At 34.8% G+C, this 22,505-nt stretch overlaps 1 protein-coding gene across 3 annotated transcripts in view; it reads right to left on the minus strand.

The window, feature by feature from the left end:
* LOC106878981 (transmembrane protein 26) overlaps nucleotides 1-22,505 on the minus strand; it is a 130,251-nt gene that overhangs the window by 5,315 nt on the left and 102,431 nt on the right. For all 3 annotated transcript variants that reach the window (XM_089342979.1, XM_089342977.1, XM_089342978.1), the window contains exons 2-3: nucleotides 3,718-3,883; nucleotides 1,953-2,162 (exon numbers count right to left, since the gene is read on the minus strand). In XM_089342979.1, the coding sequence (XP_089199105.1) occupies nucleotides 1,953-2,162; nucleotides 3,718-3,813 (306 nt within the window). In that variant the 5' untranslated portion in view covers nucleotides 3,814-3,883. The remainder of the gene's footprint in view (nucleotides 1-1,952; nucleotides 2,163-3,717; nucleotides 3,884-22,505) is intronic.

Consider the following 22,505-nt stretch of genomic DNA (forward strand, 5'->3'; position numbering starts at 1 on the left):
ATTTATTTACATTATTTTGAATTAATCTGGGATTATCATGTAGTGTTGAGATTTTGGTGGGGTGATTTTTTTCTTTTTTTTTTTAAATAGTTGGTTTGAATATAAAACAGATAGTTAAATCAGATTGGACACTCTAGATAAATAATTAAGAAGAAGAAACAAAAGAAAGAATAGGAAAAGGAGAGAAAGAAAGAGTCTTTCCAGAGAGCCACCATCACCTCTGAACACTGCCCTGAATTGATCGTCTTTCCCTGTGAAGATCAACCAATGTCTTCAGTGAGGCAGAAAGTCAGTAGACATGGTTGACTTATTTTTGTTTCTTTGTGGAGATACACAAGAGAATTTCTTTGTCCTTCTTTTTACTATCACCAGACTTGTCATCACATATGATGGCAGCTGTAATGCATTTTCTTTTAATTCCAGGATGCACAGGGAAGAGTTTTATCATTATGTCTTCCCTTTACAATACCGTATATCTGCGTGTGTGTCATATATTATATATATATAATACAAAGAATATATATATGCATGTATACACACATATATGTACATACTTACATTTACATGTGTATATAGATGCATATCAGGGTACAGGATGTTAAAAAAATGAACTACAGACAATGGAACGAACCCATAGGAAAACAGATAGCCACTTGGAATTATTCCTTCATCAGCTGCCTCTATTCTAACTAGGCGTACACACACACACACATGTATTATATATATATATATATATATATATGGAGAACATGGACATATCCAATACCATCCAATACCATCTAAAAAGGAATATATCAAGGACTATACAGACCAATATATATATATATATATATATATATATATATATATATATATATATACACACACGCACATATGTATTATATATATATATATATATATATATATATAGGAAAAAAAAAAAAATAATAATAATAAGGTAGAATGCTAAACTGAAAGCATATTTTAATATAGATGTGCATAAGGAGGATTAAAAAGGATTTCTAACCGGCTTTCATTGCATGGCAAATTTTCAAGAAGAGGGGAAATGAAAATAATGTTTTTTACAAAAATATAAAAAATATATAAAAAAATAAATATACCAATACATTATATTGTCTTTGAGTTTTTAAAGTTCAATGGTAATCCATGTAGATAATTGTTAGATAGATTAGGATGCATGGAATTAAGAATCATGTAGTGTTTAAAAAAGGCTGAGAGTTTATGTGTTAAACAGGAAGTGTGGTGTCAAAACAGGAAGTGTATGTAAGAGAAGACAATTCTGTGGGTTTTATACTCTTTAGTTGGAGTTCTGGACTCTTTGTCAACAGGAAGTTTATGTCTGCTCTTAGAGAAACAAGAAGTAAACTTATATGTATTTCATTGGGTAGGCGAGAGAAGGGAATATGGTCACCGAGGGGTTTGTATGTTAAGAAGCGTTTGGAATTTCTCTATAAAAAGATTCTCCTTGTTGATTCTTTCTTGTGTAGGGAATATAAGGAATTTAGGGTTTTTATTTTTGTTCTTTATTATTATTATTATTATTTTTTATTTTCCTATTATTTCTCCACGTGCGGTTAACACAACTCCACCATTTACTGACTTTATATATATATATATATATATATTTATATATATATATATATATATATTTATATTTATATATATAGATACACACACACATGTATTATATATATATGTACACACACACACACAAACATCCATATAGCTTGTCTACCTACAAAGATGTGCAATGTATACAAACATGCAGAGAATGTCCACCAATAACAAGAATATTTGGGTAAACCCTTCCCCCATGTATTTGAAAGAGTAAAAATCCTTCACAGTAGTACAAGGGAATTCTGATTATTTTCAGTATTATTATTATTATTAATAATATTGATATTATTATGATGGTGATGGTGATGATAATGATATTTAAGCACACAACATACTTCCTTCTCTTTGAAAGCGTCGAAGAATTCCACGATGTCAGCTGCTGTTCCAATATAAACCAAGAGAAGCTGTGAGAGTTGGTCATGCGTCAGTTTACCTTTGGGAAGGAGCCACCGTCCAAGAATGAGCAGAAGTAAGAGGAACTGTTCCAATGTGCGAATCCATTGGTCTGATGAAAGCCTCAGTGGAATATGGATCTCAAACTTCATCTGCCCAATGTAACAAAAAATAATAAAAATATGATTATAAAGACTGCCAATGCTTCAGCATGGCCACAGTAAAAGCATGGCCTAAAAAGAGTAAAAGAATAAAAAATGGATTTGAATGTTGTTTAGAATTTGGTATAAAATAAAATTTGGGAAATATTTGTTCTAAAAGTGAGAACTTCATTCAGAACCAGTCCTAGGGTTTCTGGCACCCTGGGTAACTTGGGTGTCTGTGCCCTTAACATGTATATTCATTATCAAAATTTCACATAGAAGGGAACTAGAAATGGAGGTATAAAATGGGCTGAAGATTTCCCTGTTGGTTGTAGATACTGATGTAAGAGATCCAGAGAAAAAAAAAACTTATTTTGTCAACAGTTCCAAGCTGAAGAATATTTGGGATTAAGATTTGAAGACAGAATTAGGCAGCAAATTGGCAGAATTGCCAGCTGGGCATTTTGTTCATCCTTATGTTCTGAGTTCAAATGCTACTAAAGTCAACTTTGCCTTTCATCTTTTGAGGTCACTAAAATAAGGATCGGCTGAGCCCTGGGTGTCAATGTAATCTACTTCCCCACTCACAACTCTCCACACCAAAATTGCTGACCATGGGCCAAGATTTAAAACCAATATTCATAAATATTACAAAGCAGCAAACTGGCAGAATCAGTCGCACGCCCATCAAAATGACTAACAGCTTTGCATCTGTCTTTATGTTCTGAGTTCAAATTCTAGCAAGGTCGATTTTGCTCAACTGCTACTTATTTCGTTGACCCCGATAAAAATAAAAGGTAATGGAGTCAACGTAACCGACTCACTCATTCTTGAAAAATTGCTGGCCTTGTGCCAAAATTTGAAACTAATATTCATTGATAAGTGGGGGGGGGGGGTAGATTTTCTTCAGTGGAATCACTTATAATGCTTATTCTTCCCGCCAATGACCCATCAGAATCTCCTTTATCCTTAAATTAAGGATAAAACATTAGAAACCATCGATTACTTAATAAGACCTTCCCTACGGAAATTGCTAATGTTAATATCTAATGTATTGTTTTTAAGCCATAACTTAGTGGCTTGACAAATGGAGATCAACATAAACAAAAATTTTCAGCACATTGCTCCAGTATGGTCACAATGCAATAACTAAAACAAATAATCAACAGAGTATTTTAAATTTGATGAAATATATTGAAAAATAGTTAAAGTCACAGAAAATATGATTGCAGTCGAAGGGGAAAAACAGAGGTTGTTGTTGTTGTTAAGTCTTAAATCAGTTATGACTGAGTAAACATGATCAAACAGGTTCCACTCATGACCATCCTGTCTTATTTTTTTAAATATATCTAAGACTACATCATCCAATGTTCTCTTCTTTTATACTGCTTGGCGTAGTCAAGTCATGAAGATAAGACATTAAATGATGATGAGGAGGATATGGTGCAATTTGAAGGAACCTAGCTGTTATTTCTAGCATACAGAGACATCCGTATAAAAGCATCCTTGTTTGGCTTATGAAATAAATGTTGAGAAGAAGAGAGAATGATCAAAGCTGAATTACCCCAAGAAACCGTCCTAAATGAGCGTGTAGGTCCTGGGTAGATTCGTTAAAAACGGTCAATGTTGAGTTAATGTCTTTCTGAATCCGTTTTTCCATTTCGTAGAGTTCCAGGAACCAAATGGCAGGAACAACGCTGAGCAGATAAATGAAGACGCTGGGGCAGAACCTGAAACGAGAAACCATTTCTCTGCTTTAGTTATTTATTGGGATTTTAGTTGTCAGGTACCTGGGTGGGGGGTGGGGGTATATGTTAGTGGGAGTGGGTGGGGTTGTGTAGGTGTTCACTTCCTGACCTCATGGTCTCAGGTTCAGTCCCACTGCATGGCACCTTGGGTAAAGTGTCTTCTACTGTGGCCCCGAGTTTACCAAAGTCTTGTGAGTGGAATTGGCAGATGGAAACTGAAAGAAGCCCATTGTGAGTGTGTATCTGTGTATATATATATATTGCTCTTATTTTATTTGTTTCAGTCATTTGACTGCAGCCATGCTGGAGCACTGCCTATAGTCAAACAAATTGGCCCCAGAACTTATTCTTTGTAAGCTTAGTACTTATTCTATCAGTCTGTTTTGCCAAACTGCTAAGTTACGGGGGACGTAGACACACCAAGCAATGGTGAGAGGACAAACACAGACACACAAACATATACATACACACACACACACACACACACACACATATATATATATATATATATATATGCGATGGGTTTCTTTCAGCTTCCATTTACCAAATCCACTCACAAGGTTTCGGTCAGCCTGAGGCTGTAGTAGAAGACACTTGCCCAAGGTGTCATGCAGTGGGACTGAATCCAGAAACATGTGGTTGGGAAACAAGCTTCTTCCCATGCAGTCATGCCCGGCCCCTCTCTGAACCCTTATCCGTCCTTGTTATATTCACAAAATTAGATGCAGTGTAGCCTGTCCCTTACATGTTTCTGTAAATCCCAGGGCTGACATCCATAGGCATGAACCCAGGACCGTGTGGTTGAGAAGAAAGCTTCTCAACCACACAGCCACGCCTGTCACAATATGAATCAAAAACTCCAAAATAAATTACATGGAAGCATGAAATAGAACATAATTTGGGGATTAAGGTTTATATATATATATACATATATATAAAAAGGCATTATAAAGTTTAATCCCTACAAACATAAAAGAAATTAGATTTTTTTCATGATAACATTGTAAAGGAAATGAAATTTTAAACAGATGATGCTTGTAAAGAATTAAGAATTTGAGATTTCACCAGAAATGATGAATGAGAACCTGTAAAAGAGGTGAAGGATATCAAAACCTGATAAACATTTGTGATCTGTGAGTTTTGACCTAAAACCACAAATGTATGGAATGGGGGGGGGGTGCTGTACATTTGATAAAGTTGACCAAAGTCCTTGCCTGATTGATATTCTATTGACCCTGAAGAAAGGAGAGACAAAGTTGACTCTAGTGTAATATGAACTCAGAACTTGAAGGTTTAAAACTCCAGATTGTAAATTTGAAAACCAATTGTTTAAAATAAAAATTATTTGTAAACAATAAATAAATTTGAAAACTCGGCAAGCCAAGTCGTGGCTGATGCCGGCGTCACGTAACTGGCACTCATGCTGGTGGCACATAAAATTACCCATGCTGGTGACATGTAAAAGGTACCCATTACCCTCTTGGAGTGGTCAGTGTAAGGACACCATGCCACAGCAGATTGGAACTTGGTGCAGGTCTCTGAGTTACCAATTTCAAATAAAGCATCTAACCCATGCCAACATGGAAAGCGGACGTTAAATGATGATGATTTGGCAAAGGAATGGCTGTGTGGTAAAGCAGTTTGCTGGCCAACATTGTGATCGTGGGTTCAGCCCCACTGCACAGCACCTTGGGCAAGCGTCTTCCACTACAGCCTTAGGTTGACCAAAAGCCTTGTAAGACTGGAAGTAAAAGAAGCTTGTGCATATCTTTCTACTTCTGTATCCATGAGTCCTGGCCACTTGATTCTGTCTTCTAAAGTGCCTTTACCTGATATTCTAAGCCATCCTGCGCTTTAGAATTCTTTTACTTTCTACAGAATACCAACACACTCAATGCTTATAAGTTTGTTTACAACATATATACAGAATTTAGGGTAGACATTATTTAAAATAGCAGCAACTAATAGTTTCTTGGCATGGACACACTGAGATCAAGCAGATTTATATAACGTGACCTGTGTCTCCAAACAATTTTCAGTCTATACATACATATATATGTAAGTCGTCTAAGAGTCCATAAGTCGGGAAAAAAGGCACTCGTATATTTGTCAATAGAGTGAGTATATTAATCAAAGTGTACAGTATTATATATATCCATTACAGTTGATCTTACTAATTGGTTTCATGCTAGGGGTTCAATGGAGTGTTAGGTAACTGTCTGATTATGTAACCTTGCGTTCATCAGAGGTAGACATTAAAGATAACAGCTACCTCTGATGAGCACAGTGTTACATAGTCAGACTGTTACCTAACACCCTATTGGTAAGATCGACCTTAATGGATATATAATACAGTACACTTTGATTTATATATATACATATATGCGAGTGTGTGTGTGTGTGTGTGACCTGGTCATGACATTGTTTGATAGTTGTAAATGAGTGTCACGGTCATACAAGCTGTGTCCTTCATTTCCAGTATTTTGTGAGAGTGTCTGGCCATGGAGGAAATATTACCTTACTCAGAATAGGTGAAAGTTGGTGACAGGAAAAGCATCCAGCCATAGAAAATCTGCCTCAAATAAACTTTATGTGACCCATCCAAGCATGGAAAAATGGACTTTAAAATGATGATGATGATTTGGGTTAACAAGAAGATTTAATGCAGAAAAAATTGGTAGAACAACAGACAAAATGTTTAATTACATTTCTTTATGTTCCCAGTTCAAATTCTGCTGAGGCTAACTTTCCATTTATGCTTCTGGGACTAACAGAATAGAATATTGGCCAATAATTGATTATATTGGCATTAGTAGTTGCTTCCCATCAAAAATTCCAAGTCTGTGTGTGGCCGTGTGTCCATGCCACCAGAGACCATCATTAGAACTGGAATTAGATTTAAGAGTTAAAGCATCTGGGATTTGAACACAGAATATAAAAATGGCTTCAATTAAATAGAACCATCTTTTCTTTTTTGCAGTTTTACTCTTTCACTTGTTTCAGTCTCAGACTGTGGCTATGCTGGGGCATTGCCTTGAAGAACCTTTAGTTGAATGAATTGACCCCAGTTTTTATGTTTTTAAGCTTGGTCCTTATTCTAGCAGTTCCTTTGCTGAACTGCTTAGTTATGGAAATTTAAACACACCAACATCGGTTGTCAAGTGGTGGTAGAGGTACAAAGACGCACACACACACACACACACACATATATATATATATATATATATATATATATATATATATATATATATATGTATACATATATAAGAGGCTTCTTTCAATTTCCACCTACAAGGTTATAGTAGAAGACACTTGCCCATGATGTCACACTAGATATTTTGTTTGATGCACCTGTGTAACATACCACTTTATCACTCTCTCTCTCTCTCTCTCTCCCTATCTCTCCCCCATCCCTACATTTACCAATTCTGTCAGAAATAGTGACAACGTGTCAGAAATAAAACATGGAATATTTTGGTTTTCACTTTTTTTTTTTAAATGTACTATTTTGTTATCCACCACCACCACCACCACCACCACCACAATCCCACACTATTTTCCAGCAAAACACTGCCATGGGGATCAGTTGCCAAAATATACAAACACACACACATATATATATCTACATAAACATTTCACTGAGTAGATTAAGTGTGTATCAGAAGCATAAACTGGATTAAGAAAGACACAGAGAGAGGAACATGTATGGAAACAAACAGGTATACACATTCCTTCACACTTCAGACTATCAAGCTTAAAGTGCTTGTGTGTGTGTGTGTGTGTGTGTGTGTGTGTGTGTATGCATGCTTGTGTGTGTGAGTGTGTGTTTGTGTATACACTAGCAAAGTACCCATAAGAAATGATATTTCTCTTCCCTTTCAGTCAGCACTAATATTTCTGCTTCTTTATTTTCCTTTTATGTTTCATTTCGTCTTCTTTCAGTTATTCTCATTTCAATTCCACCCCCACTTTTTTATTATTCTCTTCTGTTCTCTTTCTTTCTGTGTCTGTGGGTGGGTGGGTGTATTTCAGAAAATGAGTAGAGATGGCTTTTTGGTGGGGGAAGATTTCTATTTTAATAATAATGTTTTCAGTAAGTTGTTCTGTTTATGAGTTTCAAGCTTCAAATAACCATTTTCAAACTGAAAAATGTATGTTTTACTGGTTGCTTAAATAGCAAAAAATTTAGATGTATATAATATATATATATATATATATATATTAGAGAGATTATGTCTGGGTGGAGAATTATACGAGGTATAGTACTATACAGAATACCGAAAGGATCTTCACCTCTTACATCACACCTTTCTTCCTACTTCAACGCCGAGGTGGTATAATTTCCTGGGAGAGAAATAATTTTTGCGGCTGAGGATAGCTTTACATTGTAAATTATACACATATTATATTATACACATATAAAGCTTGAAACACGTGTACCGCGGAATCCTTTGTAGTTTTGTTGTTATTTTTGGGATTTACAATTTATATATATATATATAGGCACAGGAGTGACTGTGTGGTAAGAAGCTCGGATTCCAGGTTCAGTCCCATTGCATGGCACCTTGGGCAAGTATCGCCTACTATAGCCTCAGGACAACCAAAGCCTTGGTAGACAGAAACTGAAAGAAGCCCCTCACCATTGCTTGAAAACCGATGTTGGTGTGTTTACGTTTCTGTCACTTAGCGGTTTGGCAAAAGAGACCAATAGAATAAATACTAGGCTTACAAAGAGTAAGTCCTGTGGTCGATTTGTTCAACTAAAGACGGTGCTCCACCATGGCTGCAGTCAAACGACTGAAACAAGTAAAAAAATAAAAGACTATATATTCGTGTGTGTGTGTATTTTCCCCTCTCTCTTCTGTGTCAATCAAATTCTCCCTCCACCTCTTTTACTATAACCTTGTGATGACCCAAACCCTATCAACATTTCCCATCATTTTCATATCATATGCAAATTACTCCCACCCACCCATCTACCTAATCTATCTCTGTTTATAATACTGTCTTTTTCTCTTCCATCTCTCTCAGCACAGTCAGTGCTTTCTCATCCTTGAAAGAGAGAGAGGGGGAAGGAGAAAAGGAGTAAAAGGAGCAAGTCCAACAAAATAAAAATGAACAGGCATGGAACATTTTATGTATGTGTGTGTGAGAGTGTATTTGTATGTGTGTGTTGTTTTTCTGAGAGAATATAAACACATGTACAAGTATGTGTGTACACACGTGTTAGAGTAGTAAAATCTGAAACCCAAGGAAACAGGTTTGTAGAGTGTCACAGGAGGAGGAGGAATTAAAGAGTGGGAGTGTGGCAGTAGATGGTAGCTAATTTATAACAAGATGTAGATCAGTTGAAATGGGAGTTAAGGGCTATGTCAAGAGAGGTTGGTGGGGTTTATATTAATAAGGCAGAGAAAAAGGAACTGATGGACAAATGAACACACACGAACACAGAGACACACAAAACAGCAGGGAAGGTAGAGGGGAAAATGATTTGAGACCAGGCAAACATGGCTGAGAATGTAAAGAGCTAAGTTGATAAGGAATGGTCAGAATTATGAAGTGTTTAGTGTTAACAGTGGAGGTCACTGTGGGTGGGCAGAAATGTATTGGAGTCTGTGACAGGAGGTGGAGAAGGTGGGTAAAAGAGACAGAGAGGTAAGTGGTGCATTTCGACAGAATGCACTCTGTGTAAGCAACACATACAAGGTACATTCACATGAACATCATATGCACTTCACAGAAGAGCAAGCACAGCTTAAGTATGAATACATAAAGATGCACATGTGTGTGTGTGTGTACACACTGCGTTTCAAATTATTAACGACATAACATTTTTTATTTTATTTAAAAACTACTTGTTGAAATTCAATGAAATTTCTACAGAATGATGACAACAGTTACATGCACGTGGTGTATAAAAAACATGAGGTTTTGCACAAGTATAAATAAGCTATGGCCATTTGCCTGATTTCCACGAATTTTCAGTGTTCCAAATTATTAACGAGCGGTCTGGTATTCATGTAATTATGGGTAATAAATATTACTTAATTGCTTCAGAGAAATCTGTTATTACTTCTGAACCTGAAAAGGGTAAATCAACATTAGAAATATTTTAAATAATTGGAAGATATCACCAAATTGTGAAAAAATTTGTTACGTCTCCTATGAAGATATATTAGAGAGCTGACAAGGGTCAGTGGAGGGCTGTTTCTCAACGTTCTCTGTCACAAATTAAGTGTGAAGCTTTAAAGAACCCAGGTCTTACAAGTGGTGAACTTTTCAAGCGTATTGGTGACACAACTTTGTCCAGAACTACCCGATGTCATCTTCTGAAAATGGTTGGAAAATCAATAGCATCAATTAAAAGGACTCCTTTAAACAAAATCATCTGAAAGGGCAGAAGATAGTATGAAGGTCGACTTCTCAAAAGTTTTATGGACGAAACTCGTTCTACCCTTGATGAGCCTGGTGGTTGAAACAAAGAATGGATGAAATCCTCATTAATGCTTGAGATGCCAACAAGGGGGAGGAGACATAATGATTTAGGCAAGTATTATGGTTGGTCCTTGGAAAATGCCTGACACAAGACCTGGGATTTAATGGAGGAGTTATGTGAGAGGCAGAGAGGCAGGTTGGGTACATCCAAGGGCAATAGAAAAAGTGGCATTGATTTTGTTTGAAATAGAGGAACAAAGGGTGCTTACAAGAAAGTGGAAGCTGGAAGGAAAGTTGTGCATACAGACAGATGAATGTGTGTGTGTGTGAGACATACATACTCACAAACAACAATAATAACAAGATACAAAGAATGGAGCCTCTGCATAGTAGGATGAATTGCTAAGATAGCAGCCAAATTTCTCTCAAATGATACCCTAATCACCTTCAGATAGTGAGGGGGACACAAGATGATGTACTCCTAACTATACACTGCCTGCAGAGAAGAACAAGTTGATCAGAGCTGTAATGCCTTGCACTTAAATCCATTCAGTGACCTAGGGCTAAACAACAACAACAAAAAAAAACACTAAGAAAAACAACAAAAGACAAAGAAAGAGGAGAAAGAATTAAACTGAACAAAAAGATGCTTTAGTAAAAAACAAACAAACGAAAACTATGAAAATATTCAAAGAAATTTTGGACTTTCTTCTGCCTCAAAAGATTTGGAAAAAACAGATTTGGAAGAATTCTATCTCAGCTGAGGTTTCTTTGATTGGTTGGTTAGGTGGTTGGGTGGTTGTGTGGTAAGTAGCTGGTTGGTTAGGTGGCTGGTCGGTCGGTTAGGATTTAATGAAGAGTAATCAGGTTTTAACTACAGACTGCCAGATTTTAAATCAGTGCAAGCATGCAAGAGAGAGAGAGAGAGCGAGAGTGTGTGTGTGTGTGTGTGTGTGTGTGTGTGTGTATGTGACAATTACGTAACAGTACACATGTCTGTGGAATACTCAGTTACTCATAATCTATTCAGGTGCAGGTAATTCAGATTAGTCAAACAATTAAAACCACATTGTTGAAACTGATGGAGATATATATTTACACACATCCACACACACATATACATATATATATATATGATGTACATATATATATATATGTATGATGTACATATATATATATATGTATGATGTACATATATATATATATATATGATGTACATATATATATATATATATATATATATATATATATATATATATATATATATATATGTATATATATATATATATATATGTATATATATATATGTATATATATGTATATATATATATGTATATATATATATATATGTATGTATATATATATATATATATATATATATATATATGTATATATATATATATATGTATGTATATATATATATATATATATATATATATATATATATGTATGTATATAGATATATATATATATGTATGTATATATATATATATATATATATATATATATATATATATATATATATATATGTATATATATATATATATGTATATATATATCAAATGTTTGTAGATCTTCCCAGTGAGGAATACATGCACCAGGTTCTGGAACCATTTTGATTCTGTGGTGGAAGCCGAGGATGGCTACTTCAAACGAACTGTTATCTCTCAGCCTTTTGGGATGCGATATTCGGGTGCCTTCGCATAAGTACCATATTCAAGCCTTGAATCTATTCTGATTATATGTCTGTGCACACGTTTGAATGTGGTGTGTGCCAGAGGGTTTGCAAATCCAATGGGGGTCTTAAAAGACATGTTAGGATCCACAATGAGCAGAACTTACTTGCAGGTATTGGTAGTGCAAATCAGAGGTGCAATCTGTGTGGGTGTTTTTTCAAAACACTGTCTGGTTTAAAAAGCCACATCAGACGCCATGAAAGGGCTAAGGTGTAGGTGCAGGAGGTGGTCAAACTCTGTTTAAGGAGTAGACAACCACCATATCTATATATATATATATATATATATATATATATATATATATATATATATATATATATATGTATGTATATATATATGTGTATGTATATATATATATGATGATGTACATATATATAGATTTACATATATATACATATATGATGTTTATGACAATGTGGATTATTTAGATGTGTTTGATCGAATAAATAGGATAAATAGGACTCAAGACCTCAGTATACAGTGTTGAAGCTAAAAAAAACAACGTTTGCATAAAAGGAAATGAAAACACAATGTCGCATCTAAAAAATGAAAGTATTTTAAAGTCAAAAATATCAACTAGATTATGGCTGAGAGATAACAGTTCGTTTGAAGTAGCCATCCTCGGCTTCCACCACAGAATCAAAATGGTTCCAGAACCTGGTGCATGTATTCCTCACTGGGAAGATCTACAAACATTTCCTTGATCTTAGCCACCTGTTCAGTCTTGGTGGCACAGGTAGAGCAGTTGGTGTCTTTCTCAAACCATGCTTTACACATAGCAATCCATGGGATTACCATCTGGAGAATAAGGAGGCCAGAAATAGGGGCTGGTGAAGTCATAGGAATTCTCTGACAACCACTTCTGCCCTTTTTTCTGGAGGTATGTCAAGGAGCTGGATCCTGTTGCCACAAAGATGACCACAAGGAGCAACTCTCTCCAGCCAGGGTTTGACCACAGTCTCTAGCAGTTGCACATAGCTGTCTGAAATGAACCGAAGGCCCTGTTCATAGATGTGTGATTGAATTCCAGCAGGCAGATGCAGTCAGGATGTCCGCTGTGTCCCTCCCTGCAGGTCACAGCTTTGTTTCCATTGCAGCTGTCCATGTCACATCTTAACAGCCTTTATTAGGGTTCACAAGCCATTGGCAGTTTGATACACAGTCAGAACACCTGCTGTATCCCTTCCTGCTGGTCCCAGCATTGCACCTGTCCATGTCATGCCTTACAACTTTTACAGGGTTCACAGAGTGCAATGAACAACAGTCATGATGCTGGCAGTTTGATACACCATGCAAATCATTATGATAAAGAGAACTCTTTTCTAATATTAAGATATATTCAAGTCCTCCATGTCAGCTGAGTTTTTCTCAACTACAACTACAATCTTAATAATCTCCAGTGCTGTTGACTATTCACCAATACATCAAGCTGTCTAAGAAAAGAAGGAAACAAAAAATTGTCAGAGTTAACCGTAAAACCCTGGTTCCGGGTTCAGTCCCACTGCGTAGCACCTTGGGTAAGTGTCTTCTACTATAGCCTCGGGCCGACCAAAGCCTTGTGAGTGGTTTTGGTAGACGGAAACTGAAAGAAGCCCGTCGTGTATATGTATATATATGTGTGTGTGTGTGTCTGTGTTTGTCCCCCCCAACATCGCTTGATAACTGATGTTGGTGTGTTCACGTCTCCGTAACTTAGTGGTTCGGCATAAGAGACTGATAGAATAAGTACTAGGCTTACAAAGAATAAGTCCTGGAGTCGATTTGCTCGACTAAAGGTGGTGCTCCAGCATGGCCGCAGTCAAATGACTGAAACAAGTAAATAAAAAAAAAATATATACACACACATATATAGTGAGAGAGAGAGAGGGAGAAAGAGTAATAAATAGATAGATATATGGGAGTGGAACATCCAGATGAGTATAAATACATCCATCCATCAAATGCTTTTATTGGCAAACAATGAAGAGAACATCTATTTGAAAATTTGGGTTTATTTAACAACTCATGGCAGAGATTATCTAACAGTTCACATTAAGTTTGGATCTCCCATCTGTAATTTCCAAACAGCTGTTTGGTTCAGTGTGCCTGCTGATGAAGGCATTATATGAACATATGCATATTTATATACATTATAAACATGTTATTTAAAAAACGTAGTTCTCTGTCCAGGACACTCCTCTGTTTGCCATTCACTGCATTCCTTATATTCCTATATCCTTGGACCGACCAAAGCCTTGTGAGTGGATTTGGTAGACGGAAACTGAAAGAAGCCTGTTGTATATATATATCTATGTGTGCATGTCTATATGTCTGTGTTTGTCCTCCATCATCACTTGATAACCAATGTTGGTGTATTTACAACCTGTAACTTAGCGGTTTGGCAAAAGAGACCAACAAGAGACCAAAGAGAATACCAGGCTGCAAAAAATGTCCTCGGGTCAATTTGTTTGACTAAAAACCTTTCAAGGCAGTGCACCAGCATGGCCACAGTCAAATGGCTGAAACAAGTAAAAGATAAAACATATATGTGTGTATATATAATGTAATAAACGGATTCATAGAATTGTGTGGCTTTCACAGTAAGCACCTCTAACAGACTTGGCTAACAGACCACAAAGTAATCCAATATAGAGGAGCATAATGCAAAGTTTCATGCAGATGAAATATATATCTCATGATCAACCAGATTATCAGATGTTGTTATATAATGTGTGTTTTGCATTGTTTTAGCCATTGAATGATGCAACCCCACTGGTTAGAAGAGCAGGCCAACATTCTCCCCAATCAGAAGGCTACTCCATCACAGTGTTACCCGTTTACAGCTGAGTAATAAATTCTTAGTGTAATATAAGGATTCATAAAATTATGTGGCTACCACAGAAAGCTCCTCCAAAGGACCCAGCTAGCAGACCACATAGTAATGGAATACAGAGGAGTATAATGCAGAATGTCCATGGAGCTGAAATCCAAGAGATCCAATCAATGAAATTATTTAACGAGGAGTATACAGATCATGAAAGGTCCAGAGGTATGAGAGGTGAATATATTTATTTAAACACTTGTTAACGTCTGTGATTTTAAGGATAACAAGTGGTTGAATATAAATATTTATTCACCTCTCATACCCCGTCACCTTTTATAGTTGGTGTATACATATACTGTATATATGTTGTTAAATGCAGTTCAAAAGGTGGTACCCTGACATAAAGAAGACTGCTGCTGCTGCTGCTGATGATGATGATTGATTGCTTAGTCTGTATGTCTGAATTAACGAATGACTGAGAATGAGTGGGAAGGACTGTGAAGTAATTGTCTGGCAATAGTGCTGTTGTGGCTTAGACCCATGCCGACTCATAAATGAGGGGGAGTGCTTCAGCCGTGACTATCCTTTCTAGTGTGTGTGTGTGTATATATATATATACTTACACACTTGTATATTTACACATATTTCTATATATACACATATTTGTGTGTGTGTGTATATATATATATACTTACACACTTGTATATTTACACATATTTGTGTGTGTGTGTATATATATATACATATATATATATACACACACACACATTAATAAATATATATATATATATATATACATAAATATATATTTATATATACATATACATGTCTTTATATATATATATGTATATATATATATATATATATATATATATATATATATATACTTATATAATACGTGTAGATATATATATATATATATATATATGTATACACACATATGTACACACATATTACTACCCTAACAAACAAAAACACATTTACTGAATAAATGTGTTTGTGTTAAATCCTGACTGTTTATTTAACACAAAACACAGAGGGAAGCATGCCACACACAAACACAACACACACACAAAATGTTTTTTCATAGTAAACACACACACACACACATACAATAACAAATGTACTTTTATATTAAGCACACACACACACAAACATATACACACACAGTGGTCGCTTCAACTTGTTAATTATTTTATTGTCCTATATACATAAATTGCTAATTTGTTAAGTTACCATTTTTGACTCAACACTGCCATTGTGTCAAACAGAAATATACACACACACACATACATATATATAGACATATATATTTGCATGTATATTCATCCCACTCTGTATGACTGTGTGTGTGTGTGTGTGTATATATATATATATATATATATATATATATATATAATCATCTGTAAAAAAACAAATCCAAAAGAAGAAGCATACACTAAGATGTAGAGCAGTATATATTAAAAATGGAGAAGGCTGCTTTATGGGATTACCTTATTCTTAAGAAGGCCTTGGGCCAACAGGTTTTGGGATCTGATGATACGCCATAAAGCTAAACCCTTTACAGATGGGAAACCTAAGGTAATCCCATAAACTGGCCTTCCTCATTTTTAATATGTGTGTGTGTGTGTGTGTGTGTGTGTATGTGCGCGCGTATTTTATACGTAATTAGGATAAAACCATTATTTAATGATTTATCAGTGCCCAGCATACTAAAATACCATAATGGTTAATTTATATTAAAATTATAATAAGGGTGCTGAATGGTTACAACACCAGTCTGCTAGAGATAGACCCCAAATGGTCTAAGAATCACTTAGATTATTATTCCACTACACAAGGTTGTAAGTGAGTGAAAATAGACAGTGAGGATTTATGAAATGAATTGGAGTAATAATCTAAGAGGTTCTTAGACCATGAAAGATGTAACCTTTGTTATTATTAAAACATAAAACCCTGAAGAGATCCTGCCCCATACAGCTTAAATTCTGAACATTGGATTATGCATTACCAAGGGGCCAGAATCAAAACATATGTAGGTTTTTGAGTTTTGTATTGTGTGTGTTTTTTTTTAAATTTGTAATTATATATTAATAACAAACTATGATATAAATAAATTGACTATACATCCTCAACTCTCCGAACAACCAAACCAACAACCCTCCAAGTAATAGAACTAACTCCAACCCTAATCCAACACCCCTTACTAGGAGGGACACACACCAAAAAAACAATAGGGCCACACAACAACACACAGACATAGACACCTAATGTGGCTGTAGAGATAGGAATAAATGTAATTTCTCCAATAGATGCAAGACCGAAAATATAGTTTACCAATGTGATGTACAGACAAGCAGCCACACTAGATCTTATATAGGTGGGACGAAAAACCAAGTACGACTTAGATATAATGAGCACCTATCCAGCTTTAAAAGTAGAAATACGGCAAATTCAACAGGACTTAGTAGGTACATCTGGGAACTAAATGACAATAAGATAGAATATAAACTAAAGTGGCACATACTAAAAGTAGCTAATTCCTATAACCCAACTAACAGACGCTGTCAACTCTGTTTAACTGAGCGCCTTGAGATCCTAACGGCTAAGAATGACCTATTAAACAGGAGACATGAATCTAGCCTAATCTGTCTTCACTCTACTAAATACTCATTCTCTAAGTATAATTAAATATACAATACATTACACTTCCTAAGTAAAACTAAATATGCATAAAAGAATTTTCCTTCTAAGTATAATTAATTATAATTAATTACGAATAAGACCAGAGTTAGCCCCCTTTTCACATAAATTTAGGGTTGCTTCCCTGTACTAACACCGCCGGTGCTATAAATATACGATGCATCCCTCAATCATAAAATCACGTGGAGATGCATTTGATTAAAATCGGAATAATGCGCTTAAATAGCACCCATCCTACATCACCTTACAGGAAGACCAACACAACTTCAACTAAAACGTAAGGCTTTCTTTACCTAACGCTATTATTATACCACCATATACATTAATATATCCACTAATCACTTCTCCTACATCTCTCACACCATGAACTCTTAACATACTCCTCAACATTCTGAAGAGATCTGCTAAACCATTGGCCAGATTGAAACGTGCGTAAATGACTAATTACATAACACCCACAATGACTCATTACATAACCTCCACATAATAAAACAATGGCTAACTAGCCCAACAGAATTGCTTCTTCTTGTATTTGTTGCTCCATTCTCCACATAAATATATATATATGTTGGAAGTGAATTATTGGGGCCCCTTAACACCTGATTGAGTCATGTGGTGCTGTCATAATACACACAATGTGTTGGGCATTTGAAATCTGGAACTCAACCCCTCTCCATGTTCTGTATTTTTCCAGAGAGAGAGAGAAGGAAGGAAGGAAGAAGAAGAGGAGACCACAGTACATTACTGCTATTTTATCTACCAAGAACAAATGAAATAGAAAGCTGACCTTGGCAGAATTTGAACTCAGAATGCAGGGAGCAAAAACGAACAGCGTAAAGCATTTTATTGAATGCTCTAACAACTCTGCCAACTGATGATCCTATGTGTATAACTATATAACTATATAACTATATATATATATATATATATATATATTTTATCATTATTAATAAATTATAGGGCAGCAAAAAAAAAAAATTTTTAGAAATTTTATTTGCCACCAGTGGTCTAGGGAGAATAAAAATCAGTCAATTGACTATATATTATTCATTTAAAATACAGAGATGCCTATAATAGGACATCTGACCTGCTAGAAAGAGCAGCAAAAAACTCTATACCACAAAAATAGGGATAATTTCGAAAGGGAATGAAAAATAAAAACATTTACCAATCTATATTCCGTACCATGGTTTCAAGTTATTTTAGCAAGATAAAAATATAGCTGAAGATAGTGACCTTGTGAGATATATTTTTATTTTGCTAAAATAACTTGAAACCATGGTACGGAATATAGATTGGTAAATGTTTTTATTTTTCATTCCCTTTTGAAATTATCCCTATTTTTGTGGTATAGAGTTTTTTGCTGCTCTTTCTAGCGGGTCAGATGTCCTATTATAGGCATCTCTGTATTTTAAAAGTATATATATATATATATATATATATATATATATATATATACATGGTTCCGGGTTCATTCCCACTGCGTGGCACTTTGGGCACGTGTCTTCTACTATAGCCTTGGGCCGACCAAAGCTTTGTGAGTGGATTTGGTAGACGGAAACTGAAAGAAGCCCGTCGTATATATGTATATGTATATATATGTATGTATGTGTGTGTGTGTGTGTGTGTGTGTTTATGCATCTGTGTTTGTCCCTCCAACATCGCTTGACAACCGATGCTGGTGTGTTTATGTCCCCGTAACTTAGCGGTTCGGCAAAAGGGACCGATAGAATAAGTACCAGGCTTACAAAGAATAAGTCATGGGGTCGATTTGCTCGACTAAAGGCGGTGCTCCAGCATGGCCACAGTCAAATGACTGAAACAAGTAAAAGAGTAAAAAGAGTAAAAGAGTATATATACAGAGAGAGATAGAGAGAGAGATTCAGTAGGGTATATAATACCACTTGCTAAAATCAGAGCCAATGCTCCAAAAACCACCATAAACTGATTTTAACAACTGGTATTATATACCCTTCTGAATCTAAATTTACCTTATACTGTGCCTGTAACGGTGTGAATCTGCTAGCCACCTTATTATTTCTTTATTAGTACTATTACTAACAGTAATAATACTTATACACACACACACACATATATATATATATACATCAAATCATCATTTAACATGTTTTCTATACTGGCATGGGTTAGACAGTTCAACAGCAGATGGCAAGCCACAGGACTACATCAAACTCAGATGTCTGCTTTGACACAGTTTCTATAGTTGGATTCCCTTCCTAGTAGCAACCAATTTACAGAGGGAGAGTGTGTGTGTGTGTGTGTGTGTGTAAGCAAAGCAAGAGTTTGTTCATACAATAATTAAATACATGACCTAACATGCATCTCGGTAACAATGAAAAATAAGGGGCATCTTATGAAGCGACTGTATTGTCAAATGTTCAGAAATTGCCTAACCCTCATTTGTAATCTTTTGGGCTTAAATATCTTATGAAGAAATTCTCAGTTTCTTTCCTTTTCTCTTATTCTTTATCTATTTACTCTACAACCTGTCCAAATGTTGGTTCCAACCAAATCAAACTCGAACTGTCATACAAATCCTCTTCATAGTTTTCCTGTTGGATAAACAGGATCACATAGAAGTTTTAAATATTCTTTTCTTCTCGGAATTTTGGGGAAGGGGTCCAGTCAGTTAGATCAACCCCAGTATGCAACTGGTACTTAATTTATCGACTCCGAAAGGATGAAAGGCAAAGTTAACCTTGGCAGAATTTGAACTCAGAACGTAAAGACAGACGAAGAAGTTTAAATATAGATTGGTTTGTAATTAATTTTTAATTTAAATCACGCCAATTATATATTGTTTGCTTTTCTGTCAAATTCTATAAAAACAAATTAACATTAACCTGAAGGAATACTCAATACCATTTATCCTTTATCTGTGGCCATGCTGGGGCACCACCTTGGGGACTGTTTAGTTGAATGAATTGACTCCAAGACTTATGTTTTTTAAAGTATTTTTGTTTTTTTAAAGTACTTGTACTTATTCTGTCAGTCTTTTTCTGCTGAACCACTAAGTTACAGGGATTAAACACACCAACACTGGTTGTCAGGCAGTGGGGGCAGGGGAGAAACACAGGCAGGCAGGCACACACACACACACAATGGTCTTCTTTCAGTTTCTGTCTACCAAATTCATCCACAGGGCTTTGGTGTTGTGCAATTGGATTGAACCTGGAACCGTATGGTTGGGGAACAAAGTTCTTACCACATAGCTACACCTGTAAATTTTAGTAAAATACAAGTTCATTTGACTTTTACTTGGAAAAACCTTTTCTTTGGAAAAGTTTGATAAACACACAATACACCCACTTATATATATATATATATATATATACATATAGGCATGTGGGTGTGAGCATGCATGTATTTATGCACACACACAGACACACACATCAACAAGAGACTATATATATATATATATATATGTATGTATATACATTAATATATATGCATATACATTAATATATATATATATATATATATATATATATATATATATATATATACATATATATATATATATATATATATGCATATACATTAATATATATATATATATATATATATATATATATATGCATATACATTAATATATATATATATATATATATATATATATATATACATATATATATATATACATATATATATATATATATACATATATATATATATACATATATATATATATATATATATATGCATATACATTAATATATATATATATATATATATATATATATATATATATATATATATATATACATTAATATATATATAAATGTGTGTGTTTGTGTGTGTGCATATATATATATATATATATATATATATATATATATCAAAAGTGAGACATAAGAAGACGTTTATTTGAGAGTAAAGATTATCTGCAGAAATGATGATGTTGCAATGAAAGCAGAAGTTAAAAACCATGAAAACGAACTTGGTCGCCTCACTTGTGTAACCAGCAGAAGATGCCACAGAGTCTCGAAAATCTCTGTGAGAACGGTAATGCTGATTGCAGGCCAGATAGCAATGGCTGTGAAAATATGAACTAGCATGATAAAGGACTGAACCCGACAACTTTCACACTATTACCATTATCAGGTCTTGCACCCAAAATATCTAGGTGGGTGCTCCAATGAATCACATATGAATGGATACAAACAAACATGTGTGTACATCTATGTGAGTATAAGTGTATGTGTATATATTTATATATAGATATATATATATACACACATATGTAGATACATATATATATATATATATATATATATATATATATATATATATATATATATATATTTATATATATACACACACACACACATATATATATATATATATATACATGTATGTATATATATATATATATATGCACACACATATATATACATATGTATAAAAACATTTATACATACATGTATACATACTTATACATATATATAGATTTTCATACATATATATATATATATATATATATATATACACACACACACACACACACTTATGGTATCTATGCATGGCATGTATATATATTTATGTACAATTTCCGTAATATGTACATTCATGCTCTCATCGCTTGAATGGCTGCACGCACCTTGGAAGAGATACGCAGAGTGAGTCATCAACTTCAAACGAAGAAATAAATCGTTACAAATCTATCGACGCTCTTCCACCCAACCCTCCCTCAGTCTCTCACACATTTACACCATAGACACATACACACACAAAAAAAAATATATACATGCATATGCACACACACGTGTGTATGTGTGTTCTTTGTCATACATATAGAAGCATAGTGAAATATATACACACATGAGGGTTAGTAATGAAGCCCTGGGGCAGGAAAACATGAGGTCTTAGCTTTCGTTGCTGTTATCAGACATACATATGCATATTC

This window comes from Octopus bimaculoides, chromosome 26, assembly GCF_046866305.1.
Source record: "Octopus bimaculoides isolate indiv1 chromosome 26, ASM4686630v1, whole genome shotgun sequence".
NCBI lineage: Eukaryota > Metazoa > Mollusca > Cephalopoda > Octopoda > Octopodidae > Octopus > Octopus bimaculoides.